The sequence below is a fragment of the Camelus ferus genome, chromosome 6, assembly GCF_009834535.1.
Source record: "Camelus ferus isolate YT-003-E chromosome 6, BCGSAC_Cfer_1.0, whole genome shotgun sequence".
Classification (NCBI taxonomy): domain Eukaryota; kingdom Metazoa; phylum Chordata; class Mammalia; order Artiodactyla; family Camelidae; genus Camelus; species Camelus ferus.
The window spans coordinates 23,656,788-23,671,526 of record NC_045701.1 but is presented as its reverse complement, the minus strand read 5'-3'; the positions used below and the strand labels follow the sequence as shown (position 1 = coordinate 23,671,526).

At 35.6% G+C, this 14,739-nt stretch overlaps 1 protein-coding gene across 7 annotated transcripts in view; it reads right to left on the bottom strand.

Moving 5' to 3' along the window:
* Positions 1-2,409: 2,409 nt before the first annotated feature.
* The window catches only part of FSIP1 (fibrous sheath interacting protein 1), a 173,710-nt gene continuing 161,380 nt past the window's right edge, over positions 2,410-14,739 (bottom strand). For all 7 annotated transcript variants that reach the window (XM_032481522.1, XM_032481520.1, XM_032481523.1 and 4 more), the window contains one exon: positions 2,410-3,094. In XM_032481522.1, coding sequence (XP_032337413.1) covers positions 3,048-3,094 — 47 coding nt within the window. In that variant the 3' untranslated portion in view covers positions 2,410-3,047. The remainder of the gene's footprint in view (positions 3,095-14,739) is intronic.

Below are 14,739 nucleotides of genomic sequence, written 5' to 3'. Positions count from 1 at the left end.
CCATTTGCAGCAACATGGATGGACCTGGAGATGGTCATTCTAAGTGAAGTAAGCCAGAAAGAGAAAGAAAAATACTGAAACATCATATGATATCATTTATATATGGAATCTTAAAAAATGACACAAATGAGCTTATTTACAAAACAGAAACAGACTCAGAAACAGAAAACTTACAGTTACCAGAGGGAAAGGGGGTGGGAAGGGATAAATTGGGAGTTCAAGACTTGCAGATACTAACTACTATACATAAAATAGATAAACAACAAGTTTATACTGTATAGCATAGGGAACTATTTTCAATACCTTGTAGTAACCTATAATGAAAAAATAATATGAAAAGGAATGTATGTATGTATATGTATGACTGAAACATTATGCTGTACACCAGAAATTGATGCAATGTTATAAACTTACTATATTTCAACTAAAAAATTAAAGTATCAGATATTAACCTCTGAAATAAAACATAGGCAAAAAAAAAAAAAAAGATGACCAAAGAGAAAGGTAGGATTTGGAAATCCTAAAAATATGTAAATGTATAAAATATCAAATTATTTTGTGAAAAGAAAGCCAAAGCCTTACATAAGCAGACCCTGAATTTCAGGTGGGCTAACCACAAATATTAAGAACAGGTAGAGTAAGAAATTTTATGTGGAGGTTCAAGGTCTTGCTTTGAGGTCCATTAAACACAAAAAGGACTGGCTGAGTGAGATAGAATCTTTTTCCCTTGTTGATTTTTCTCTCTCATTCTAGAAACATCTACCTAGGGTAGCATAATCATATATAAGTATAAATTGCCAAATCATTTTATGGTACCCAGGTGAAGAATAAGGAACTAGATTGTGTTGGTTATAGAATCTGGAAAAACTGATTTGAAAGAAATCATTCCTTGAAACATGACATCATTCATTCTCAGAGCAGCTCAACACGTGAAGTCTTGGGAGAGAATCCTAATTCACTTTTAAGTAGCAGAACAAAAGTAACTGAAAATATTGACATGGGACAGAAAAAGTGTCTTGGAGCAGGAGCTTTGTTCCCAGGCTTGCTCCATGTTCCATTCCATGACTGACCTTCGAATCAGGTTGTACTGAAATAAAGGACTTGTTAAAAATTAAAATTATACCATCAAGGTGATAGCTTTCTCCTTCTACAGGAGTTTATTACCATGCGTTTCAGAGAGTTGAACAGAAGGGCAGTAAACTTTAGGTACTATGGGAATTTACAATAAAGGTGGTGCCAGCAATTTTCTTAAGAAGTCATAAGTAGAAAAACCTCACATTTTAAGACCCTAAATTCATTCCTGAAATGAATTAGCTCTTCCACTTTCATACTTTTTCTTCTCTATCTTGTTCTAGGGCACTCAGGTCTAGAAGGAACCTTAAAATAAAAACACTGTTTTTTAAAAATGACACTTTCTTTCCCTATCAGGGTAATTTTTTTTTTTAATTTGGAACCTTTATGTTAAATATATAATACAAATTCAGCATGCCAGTCTTTGTTAGAGGTACCTTCAGCTGATATGCTATGGAATGGTGTTATCTCTTTTAATGGTAAAAGTCATTACTTAAGATCATTCTGTCTTCCTTCCCTTCTCTTAAACTCTTATAACATAAAAGGCTCTCTATGCCCCAAATACCATCTGCAGAAACACATTATAAAGCCATAGCTCTCTCTCCACCATCTATCTCGCTCTCCTCTTCTCTCCCTCTTTCACACTCTCCCTCCCTCCCCGGTTTACACACACACACACACACACACACACACACACACACGTCAAATACCAGAAACACATGGGTTGAGAAAGCTGAGCTCCTCTGAAAAGCTTATGGGCAAAAATGGCTCCTCTCTTATCATCATGACAAATCCCCATCCACATCACCTCTCCCCTCTGACTGTTCTGACCCAAATCCTACAACACACACGTCATTCTGATGAGTCTATCATCATGACTTTTAACCACTGCGGGCACCTCACAGCAAAACTCTTGGCATTGAGATAAATTACACTGTAGCACATTGATATCAACAAGAACCATGAATATAAACTGAAAAAGAAGGTTTGAAAAAGAAATTGACTATCAAGTCCTCTGAAAATAGTAGCTACAGACATCATCATTTTAAAAAGTCAAGGAAATGTGACATAAGCAATCTATAACATTATCCAACATAGGTAGATGAAAATGTGCCAGCAAAAAATAATAATGTTACCCACCCACTATTCCAAATTTCATTAAATACAACACAATAGCCAGATCTTTTTTTTTTTTTTTTTTTTTTGAAATCAGAAATAAATTGGACTTCTCCTTCCAATGCCAATTCATGGTATGGAATGTTGACAAAAAATGTCCTCATGAATCCAGGTTCCTGACTTGTAACTGACAAACCCTCTCTCTTAAAATAGTACTGCAGATTTTTTTTAAAGTAGTTGATCTTTATTTGCTGCATTCTAAAAGGCAAACTGAAAGAAGATAACAAACTGGAAGTAATATGTCAAATAATTCAGTCAAACTTCTGCTTAGGAAAAGGACCACTGCTAATAAGATAGTAAAGGACAACCTAACATTGCTTTGTTGAGAAAATTCCTTTCTGTCCATGGCAAGTTGTTCTTACTTAACAGGCACTACAGAGGAGGAAAGGAGAGAAATCAGGGACAAAGCTACAATTCATGGTGATTAAATCTGTCTAAATCACAATAAAGTGGTAACATATAAAACGAAATACAAAACAACCAGAGCACTTCAACTAGTTTTAACATAGCACACATACACAGAATGTTGGTTTCTCTAACACATCCCTCATGTTGCAAGATTAGCAATAAAAATCAATTTCCCCAGGAATTTCAATGAAGAAAAACCACTGAGCAATTATACCACAACTCTCAAAAATATCAAGGAAATGTGATCCAGAAAGAGAGAAATCCAAACATGAAAACCATCATTTGAGGAACGGCCTCTACAATGCATTCATTGAATTCAAAGAATCTGGAAAAAAATGTGATTAAACTTAATTTACCAACTTTCTTAAAAGCACACCCCAGCAAGTCTTTGCTTAAGATTCTTTACATTCTTCTGTCATATCTTCAGTCTCCCGTTCATCTGCACATTAAAAACAATAACCGAATTTGTCAGAAATCTGTAATTAAGAAAAATCAGTCAGCCTATAAAACATTAAATCCTTTACACATGAGACAATAATCACATTTTCATTTAATGTTTAATCACAGTCACCACAAGCTGCATACAAAACTGATAAGAAAAAGCAAAAGATAAGGTTCTTGCTTTCACTGAGCTTACAGCTGAGAGTTTTTTGGGTTTTGAGAAAATGGTTACAGATATGGAGACAGGCATCAAAATTATTTTTTTGCTTTGTACTTAGTTTCTGGGAAGCAGGGTGAAACCAAAAGTGTTATATTTAGAGTAGATAAGAACTGATTGCCTTTCATTTCTGCAAAGTGAGAAAAAACTTGTGACATTAACAGAAATGGAATGGAAATACTCTTCTAACCTTAGTGAGAAGGTGGTCAGAAAAGGCAGAATTGACAACAGCACCAAATAAAAGAAGACAATAAAAGAGAATCAGGAGAAACGGGAACCCTCATATACTGCTGAAGGGAATGTAAAATGGCGCAGATGCTTTGGAAAAGTCGGCAGTTCCTCAAAAGGCTACCATAGACTGCACAACTCTACTCCTAGGTACATGCCCAACAGAAATGAAAATATACATCCAACCCAAAACCTGCATACCAAGATTCATAGCAGAATTATATATAATAGCCAAAAAGTAGAAACAACCCCAATGTCCATCAACTGATGAATGGATAAAGAAAATATGGTAAATCCACACAAAAGGATATTATTCAACAAAAAAATGAGTAAAGTACTGATGCATGCTACAACATGGGTGAGTCTTGAAAACATTATGCTAAGTAAGAACCCAGGCACAAAAGGCCACATATTGTATGACTCCATCTACAAGAAGTATCCAGACTACATAAATTCATAGAGACATAGAGTAGATTAGGGACTTCCTAGGGCTAGGGGGTTGGGGGAAAATTGGGAGTGACTGAGAGTGGGTACAGTGTTTTTCTCCCGGGTGAAGAAAATGTTGTAAAATGGATAGTGGTGATGGGTGCACAATTCTGTGAATACACTAAAAACCACTGAATTGTATGGTATTGTTGAACAGTGGCCCAAAAAGTTATGTACACACCTAATCCCTGGTCCACAGGAAAGTTACCCTACTTGGGAAAAGGGTCTTTGCAGATGTAATTAAGTCAAGGACCTTGAGATAAGAGCACCCTGGATTATCCAGGTGGGCCCTATATTCAGTATGTTCAAAAGTCCTTATAAGAGAAAAGCAGAGGGAGATTTGAGATGTGGCCACAGAGCAATGAAGCCAAAGAATGTCAGCAGCCTGAGAAAGTGGAAGAAGAAAGGAAGTATCCTTCCCTAGAGCCTCCAGGCTCGCTGACACCTTGATTTCAGACTTCAGGCCTCCAGCACTACAAGATGATGCATTTCTGTTTTCATCACCTGCTATGGCAACCACAGGAAACTAACACAGGTATATAAGATATCTATCAATAAAGCTGTTATTTTAAAAATCAACCTAATAATTATGGGTAAATAATTTGGAGTTTCAGAGAGTACAGTGAGAAATGTAGTGATACTGTCAACACCTGGAGGAGAAATATTAAACATGATGTAGAGGAAGGAGGGACGGATGAGAAACAGATCTCAAAATCCCACACGTGAGATGAAGAATGGTATGACCACAGCCCCAAGCCTTCGCTAGTGCCCGTCCTTCTATCCAGAGTGTTCTCCTTCTTGCCCGTCCAGTAACTGACCACTCATTCTTGGAGGCTCAATTCAAATGCCACCTCCCCACCTCTCCAGTGTTTATCCTTCCCTCTATAATGTTGCCATGTACTCTGTTGGAAGCTCTTCTATTATCCTTGTCCCACTCTGCTACGATTATCTGCTTAAGTGCTTGCCTTCATCAATAGACTAGGGAATAATTCAGAGGAGTGACTCTTTCCTACTCACCTTATATCCTAGAACAATGTCCTTAATGAACAGGTACGATGGAGCCCTGGAACAGTGGTTTGAATCATGGCTACATAACAGAATCACCCAGACCCCATCCTCAGAAACTGACTTTAAAAAATACTGATGCACAAATCCAATCTCTAGAAATTGACTGAATTCATCTATAATGGAACCAAAGCATTAACCTGTTTCAAAATCTCATCAGATGATTCTAATGTGCAGCTAGAGGTAAAAATTATGGCCTGAGGGATGGGCTCAGTATAGCTTAACATGCCAGGAAGATTTGAGGCAGATGCCAAGGAGAGAGATCCGAAAGCACAGATGATCCCATACTGGCTATGCGTTTCTCCAAATAAAATATTAACCATGAAAGAATAGAGAACTCAAGCTAGGACATGCTTGCTTTCAGTGGCTAAGAGGAAGGCTACCCACAAGAAGGACAATAGAGATGGCCGGAGAGATAAGAAGACATCTGGAGAAGGTAGTATCTTCATTAACATGAGACTTAAGAAGATAAAGAAGGGTTTGAGCTGATGGGAAAGACACTTTCTGATATTATTTTCACCACCACCGCATATGCCAGCATTTTTTTTTACAATCCTAAAATAGAGTGACTAGTAAACCATCTAGTCCAGATCTCCTCACACTTGAATGTGCATACAAATCACCTGCTGGGGGCCTGATGTTAAAATGCAGGCTCTGATACAGTAGGGCTGGTACAGGGCTTGGGACTCGCATTTCTAACAAGCTCCCAGGTAATGCCAATACTGCTGGCTCACAGATCTAGTCTATGGTCAGGCTTTTCAGTGACTTCTTCATTTTTTCATTTTACCCAATTTCAACGAAAAAGGAGAATCAGAAGTTCCCAATAATTGACAAAGTGATAAGTACATTATAATTAAATATCAAAACTCTCCAACATGCTATTGTTCACTTTATACCACTAAACAAAATGATAGAGAAAGTAATATTTTATAGTACAGAAAATAATCATGAGTAAATATTTTACATGAAAAGTCTACCCCAAGAAGAAGTGAATTAAAGAAAATTAATTGAAATTAACTTGAAAAGATAAATTCATCAAATATAAACTTACTATATACTAAGGTTTTATATAAAACTGGAATTAATACTAGGAATTTCTAATATGGCAGCTCTGATATTTTGATCAAAGAAACTTTGGAGGAAGGTTGATTAAGTTACTAAGAACATCTGAGAAGCAATTACCCTTGGAAAAATAATTTAACAAATAGTAACTAGGAGCCCTAAAGGCACACACTGTTTGAGAGAAAGAGAACTCCATAAAAACGATGATGAGTTCAACATTTCCCTAAGAGCAGGCCAAAATATTTTTTAATGGAAAAAAATCGGCTGATAGTGTTATTTTTAGAATCTCATTGCTCCACTACAAACCAGTAAGACTACAGCTCAACAATGAAAACCTCAAAACCATCTAGTTCTCTTGAAACTGTTCAGGTGGTATGAGTAATGACATATACTAACACACACCTCCTTCAAACCACTGTAACATCTGTCCAAAAGTCAATCCACCTGTAATCAGCAAGTTACAACCAGATCTTCTGATGGGCAGAATTTCAACATGAAATATATTGTGATTGGAAAATTGTCATTATAGCACTTGTCCACCTGAGGACCCCAATAAGATAACATAATTAGCTTCCTTACATCCAGACTGAACCCCGTATTTCTCAAATATGCACAGCAAAATCTTGTGGCTTGCATTAATTTGACAGACTGAATGCACCATCCCTGGGACTCTGATTTCAGTCTGGCTGGGGCCTTGGACATAGTTATATAAGCAAAAAACTCCCCAAATGATCCCTATGTTCACCCTGGTTAGGAATAATGCTCTGGTGGCTTGTAACAGTGCTTCTTAAACTTCAGTGTTAAATATCATGGGGGAATCTTATTAAAGTGCAAATTCTGATTCAGTAGGTTTGGGGTGGGGCCTTAGGCCCTGCACTTCTAACGAGCCCCCAGTGTTTGCACAACACTCTAAGCAGCAAAGGCTTATAACATGCGATGGAAATCATGTGGTCCCAAAGGGCCAAGCACATGAGGTAGAAAGGGCCAGAAGGGAGCCACATTTTCCAGGACAGTATATGCTCTTTCTAAAGGGAACATCTGCTATTCAGCAATCCTCCCCAGTGGAAGGACCTGCTGATTTGTTAGAAAAGTCAGAAATTCAGGCTTTTATGGGAAATCTCCTGATGAAATGTTAAATACTATATAAGCCAACCAGGTCCAGTCACTGCCCTAATCATTTTATGTAGATTTTCTCATTTGATTCTTATTTCATTGCAACACTACAAGGCAAGTACTAAAGCCATGTTATCTTACAGATAAGGGAACCAAGGTGGAGAGGAGAGAGAGATTAAGTAACTTGCATAAGATCACCTGCCAAGAGAAGAGCAAGGATTCAAACCCAGGTCTGTCTCACCCAAAGCCCATGCTCCTAACCACTAGGCCAGATCATGCTGGTGGGTGGATGAGCCAGGCATCTCTCTCCTTGTCTAGGTTCTAGCCTGGACTCCTGCCACTTACCTGGACTCTCTTAACTTTGTCCTTTGGGTAATTAATTTGCTCTTTGGTTTTACATTCTCAGTTTCAATTTAGAGTGACCAATTGTTGGGCTGTGTTGGGCTGCGTCCCACAGGCCTGCAAACTTTATAGCTGCTCAGCCGCAAGACCAAAGAAAGAGCCTGGAGACAGCAACAGAGACATCCACGATTTATTGGGAATCTTACAAGAGAGAACCAAAAGGTACTGCCCTATTCTATTTTTGTTATTTGTTAATCATACTTTCCTCTTTATTGTATGAATTTCTGTTGGTAAGCAGCTCAAATGCTTGTTGGGGAAAAGAGAATACTGTACATGCCTAGATGCCTTTTTGCTTATCTGCAAAGCAGTTCAGTATGAGATAATTTGATTAAATACTAGACTAACCACAGACCTGAAGTGCCAGTGCACTCAGCAATATCTCTCAGGCTGATGAGATCAAAGATCACTTAGTCTCCTCACACTTCAATGTGGAGGAATTTATAGTGGGGATGCAATCTAGCCTCACTCCACCTGCCACCTCTCTAGAATAAGTTATCTGATCAGTGAGTTTAGGGGAAGAAATGGCACACTCAGGTCACCTCTTCTTCCAAGGGGCTCAGCAACCCCTGCCCAAGGGTGCAACTTAGGATCAGACCCTGACCCCAACAAGGCAGTGGCAGCCTCTGAGCAGAGAAGAAGTCTTGTCTTATACCTGGCAGTAGTTCTAGCCCCTCCATCTCCAGCTTCACCTTCTACCAAGGTGACAGCTGTCAGCAAATCCTAAAGAAACATGTAACTTGGGTCCACCACAGATCCAGCTCTCCTACCAAAGGCCTTGGATACACACGGTCTACATAGGGCTGCTCCCACATAATCATACCCCTTCAAGACCACAAGCAATAACTGTTTTACCTACAGAGGCAGAAAAAACAGAGGAGCTACTCTCAATTGAAAGACAAGAGAAAAAAACATGAAAGAATAAAATATTAAAACAGAAATAAACAATTTATCAGATAAAGAATTCAAAACACTGGTAATAAAAACGTTAACTGAATTAGGGAAAAGGATTGACAATGAATATCTTAATAAGGAATTTGAAAATATAAAAAAGACCAAGTCAGAAATGAATGATTCAATAGCTAAAATAAAAAAAAAACCATACTAGAAGGAATGAATAGTAGACTAAGGACACAGAAGAATGCATAAGTGATCTGGAAGATAAAATAATGGAAATCACCCAATTGGCAGAAAGAAAAACAAAAAATTTTTCTAAAAACGTAATTTAAGAGATCTTTGAGGTAACATTAAGCGTACCAACATTCACATTATAGGGGTCCAGAAAGAGAAGACACAGAGAAGGGGATCAAAAATGTATCTGAGGAAATTAAGTCTGAAAAATTCTAAAATCTGAAGAAGGAAACAGATATCCAGAAAAAGAAGCTCAGAGAATCCCAAACAAGATGAACCCAAACAGACCCACATGAAGAGATACCATAATTAAAATGGCAAAAGTTAAATATAAAGAGAAAATTCTAAAGGCAACAAGAGAAAAACAGAGTCATATACAAGAGAATTATCATAAGGCTATCAGCTGACTTCTCTGCAGAAATGTTGCAGGCCAGAAGGGAGTGACATGATATATTCAAAGTGCTGAAAAGGGGAAACCTGAAACCTAGGATACTCTACACAGTAGTATTATCATTTAGAATGAAAGGAGAGATAAAGAATTACTCAGACAAGCAAAAACTAAAGAGTTCATCAATACTAAACCTACCCTATAAAAAAGGTTGAAGGGTCTCCAATAAGTGGAAAAGAAGTAAGAATCTATAGGAAAGGGAAAATCCCACTAGGAAACGCATATATACGGTAAGGATTGAGGATCAACCACAAACTACTTAAAGGTCCAATATATAGACTAAAAGACAAAAATGTAAAAGCAACTATGACTACAATAAACAGATAAGGGATGCATGAAGATGTAAAATATGACAGCAAAAACATCAAATGTAGAGGAGGGCAATGAAAATTGTAGATCTTTTAGAATGTGTTTGAACTTAAATAACTACTAATTTAGAACAAGTAGGCATAATTACAGGTCAACATATATGAACCCCATGGTAACCACAAATCAAAAACCTACACAAAATAGATACACAAAAACTTAAAAGAAAGAAACACAAGCATACTACTAAAGAAAATGATCAAACCACAAGGGAAGAAACAAATAAAAAAGAAATGAACAGAGAAGAAAACAAGTAAAATGGCAATAAGTACATATTTATCAATAATTACCTTACATGACACTAGACAAAATGCTCTAATCAAAAGATATAGGGAGCCTGATTTGGAAAAAAACCAAAAGACCCTTCAATATGCTACCTATAAGAAACCCCCTTCAGAGCTAAAGACACACAAAGACTGAAAGTTAGAGGATGGAAAAAGATACTCCATAAAACTAAAATGATAAGAAAGCAAGGGCAGTAATACTCATATCAGACAAAACAGACTTTAAAACAAAGGCTATGGAGAGGGAGGGTATAGCTCAGTGGTAGAATGCATGCTTAGCATGCATGAGGTCCTGGGTTCAATCCCCAGTATCTCCACTAATAAATTAATAAATAAATAAACTTAATTACCTCCCCCCACTAAAAAAAGAAAGAAAACAAACAAACAAACAAAAAGGCTATAACAAAAGACAAAGAAAGTATTATATAATGATACAGGGATCAATACAAGCAGAGGCTATTACACTTGTTAACATATATACACCCAATATAGGAGAACCTAAATATATAAATCAAATACTAATAGACATAAAGGTAGAAACTGACAATAATACAGTAATAATAGGGTACTTTAATACTTCACTATGTCAATGAACATATCATTCAGATATAAAGGCAACAGTGATCTTAAATGATATAATAGGCCAGTTGGACTTAATAGATATCTACAGGATAGTACATTCAAATAAAGCAGAATACACATCCTTTTCAAGTGCATATGTAACGTTCTCCAGGACAGATCACATACTAGACCACAAAACAAGTCTCAACAAATTAAAAAAGATAGAAATTATTGCAAGCATTTTTTTCCAACCACAACAGCATGAAACTAGAAGTCAGTAACAGAAAGAAAAATTGGAAAAGAACAAACACATGGAGACAAACAACATGCTACTAAAAAACCAATAAGTCAATGAAAAAATCAAACAGGAAATCAGAAAATACCTTAAAAAAATAAAATGGAAACACAACACTCCAAAATCTATGGGATATATCAAAAGCAGTTCTAAGAGGGAAGTTAATAGAGATTCAGGCCTACTGCAAGAAATAAGAAAAATCTCAAATAAATAGCATAATATACCACCTAAAGGAATTAGAAAGAGAAGAACAAAGCCCAAAGACAGAAGAATGAAGGAAGAAATAAAGGTCAGAGCGGAAATAAATAAAATAGAGACCAAAAAAAGAAAAAAAGAAAAGGAAAAAAAAAGAAAATATCAATGAAACCAAGAGCATTTTTTTGGTAAAGATAAACAAAATTGATAAACTTTAGCCAGGTTCGCCAAAACAAACAAACAAACAAACAAAAAAACCCCAGAAGATCCAAATAAACCAAGTAAGAAATGAAAGACGAGATAGAGAACTAGTATCATGGAGATACAAAAAAAAAATCATAAAAGAATACTATGAACAGTTATATACCAACAAATTGGAAAACCTGGAAGAAATGGACAAAGTTCTAGAAACAGACAGTCTGCCAAGACTGAATAAGAAGAAACAAGCAATTTGAATAAACCAGTCACTATTAGTGAAACTGAATTTATAATTTAAAAAAATCCCAGAAAACAAAAGTCCAGGACTGGAGAGCGTCACAGAGAAATTCTATCAAACATTTAAAGAACTAATACCTATCCTTCTTAAACTATTCTGAAAAATTGAAGAGGACAGAATACTCCCAAATTCTTTCTCCAAGGCCACCATACCCTGATACCAAAACCAAAGACACTACAAAAAAGGAAAATTACAAGCCTATATCTTTGATAAATATAGATATAAAAATCCTCAACAAAATATTATCAAACTGAATCCAACAATATATAAAGAAGATCATGCATCATGATCAAGTTGGCTTTATTCCAGAGATGAAAGGAAAGTTACACATTTGCAAATCAATGTGACATACCACATCAACAAAAAGAATGGTTAAAAGTCACATGATCATCTCAACAGAAGCAGAAAAGGCATTTAACAAAATTCAACATTCATTCATGATAAAAACTCATCTAAGTAGGTATAGAGGGAAAAAATCTCAATATAATTTATGAAAAAGTCACAGCTAACATCATACTCAACAGTGAAAAGCTGAAAGCCTTTCCTCTAAATTTAGGAACTAGACACAGATGCTTACCCTGGGCACTTCTACTTAACAGAGTATTGGAAGTACTAGCCACAGTAATTAGACAAGAAAAAGAAATAAAAGGCATCCAAATTGGAAGAGAAGTAAAACTGTCACTATTTGCAGATGACATGGTACTTTATATGAAAACCCTGAAGCCTCCACCCAAAAGCCATTAGTACAAATAAATGAGTTCAGCAAGGTAGAAGGATACAAGATTAGTACACAGAAATCTGTTACTTTTTCATGGACTAAAAATGAACTATCAGAAATTGAAAGTAAAAAACCAATCCCTTTTAAAATCACATCAAAAAGAAAAAAGTACATAGAAGTAAACTTAAACAAGGAGGTGGAAGACCTATACTCTGAAAACTATAAAACACTGATAAAGGAAATTGAAGCTGATACAAAGAAATGGAAACATATTACATGTTCATGGATTGGAAGAAATAATATTGTTAAAATGGCCATACTACCCAAAGCAAACTATAGATTTAATGTAATCCTTGTCAAAATACCTTTGACATTTTTCATAGAACTAGAACAAATAATCCTAAAATTCACATGGAACCACAAAAGACCCCAAATTGACAAAGCAACCTTGAGAAAAAAGAACAAGGCTTGAGGTACCACCCTCCCAGACTTCAAACTATATTACAAAGCTACAGTAATCAAAATAACTTGGTACTGGCACAGGAACAGGCACATAGATCAATGGAACAGAATAGAGAGCCCCAGATATAAGCCCATGCACCTGTGGTCAATTTATCTATGACAAAGGAGGTAAGAATATACAATGGAGAAAAGATAGCCTCTTCAATAAGTGATGCTGGGAACACCAGACAGCTACATGTAAAAGAATGAGATTACCATATTTTCTCACATGATATACAAAAATACGTCAAAATAGATTAAACACCTAATTGTTAAGACCTGAAACCATGAAACTCATAGAAGAGAACATAGGCATAATATTCTCTTACATAAATCCTAGCAATAATTTTTTTGAATCTGTCTCCTAAGGCAAAAGAAATAAAAGCAAAAATAAACAAATAGGACCCCATTAAACTTAAAAGCTTTTGCTAAACAAAGGAAACCATCAAGAAAACAAAAAGACAACCTACAGAATGGGAAAAAATTTTGCAAATGATATGACCAAAAAGGGGTCAATATCCAAAATATATAAACAGCTCCTACAATTCAATATCAAAAAAAAAAAACCACAATAAAAAAAATGAGCAGATCTGAATGGACATATTTTTCAAAGAAGACATACAGATGGCAAACAGGCACATGAAAAAGATGCTCAGCATCACTAATTATCAGAGAAGTGCAAATCAAAACAAAAGGGGATTTCACCTCACACCTGTCAGAATGGCTATCATCAAAAAGTCTACAAATAACATATGTTGGAGAGGATGTGGAGAAAGAGGAATCCTTGTACACTGCTGGTGGGAATGTAAACTGGTATGGCCACTATGGAAAACAGTTTGGAGTTTTCTCAAAAAACTTAAAAACAGAATTACCAAATGACCCAGCAATTCCACTCCTGGGTATATACCCATAAAAAAATAAAAACATTAATTCAAAAAGAAACATGCACCGCAATGTTCCTAACAACACTATTTACAATAGCTAAAATATGGAAACAACTCAAGTGACCATCAACAGATGAATAAGAAATGTTTATATATCACAAATGAATATTACTCAGCCATAAAAAAGAATAAAATTCTGCCATTTGCAGCAATGTGAATGGACCTAAAGAATATTATGCTTAGTGAAATGTCAGACAGAGAAAAACAAATACTATATGATATCACTTATATGTAGAATCTTAAAAATAATAAAAACAAATGAATACAGCAAAACAGAAAGACTCACAGATACAGAAAACAAAGTAGTGGTTACCAGAGGGAAGAGGGAAAGGGAGAGGGACAAATTAGGGGTATGGGAATAACAGATACAAATTACTATGTACAAAATAGATAAGCAACAAGGATATATTGTACAGCACAGGGAATTATAGCCATTATCTTGTAATAACTTCTAATGGAGTATAATTTGTAAAAATACTGAATCACTATACTATACACTTGAAGCCAATATAATATTATAAATCAATTATACTTCAAAAAAGTGAGTGATTTCACACTAGAAGGTTTTAATACCTCTGAAGAAAATACTTATTTTCAATACCACAATTGAAACTGGTCCTCAATGTCATTAGGTTTGGTCTCTTTTTGAAGTTTTATCAACTCTGCCTTTTTGAAGCAGAATTTTAATACTTGTAACAGACCTCAGTTCATCAAGGAAAAGAAAACTACATATCAATAATGTTTGCAATTGGAAAAGAAAATGATAAATGATTCTTCTCCTTCCTGTATGCTTATAGAAATCTACTCTGAGTCACATTCACATGTATCTGTTTCCTGAGAAAGGGAGGGAAAATAATGTAACCAGCTGACCACACTGCAAGTCTTCATTACGGTTACATCTTTAAAGGGCTTTTGCCAAGAAAACTGGCTTAGTATTCGGTTTTCGTATTCACTTTTGCACAAAGTACATAATGTACAATTTAGTATTTTAGAATAAATTAATTAGCAAGTTATTTTAATAATTATAAATGCTAAGTGTTAGTAAAAGGAAAACTCCGGCTTCAGATATGCTAATCATGCACTCAAAATGATAATGTAGGACCCATTCCTTAAGGTTTATTATCTAATAAACAG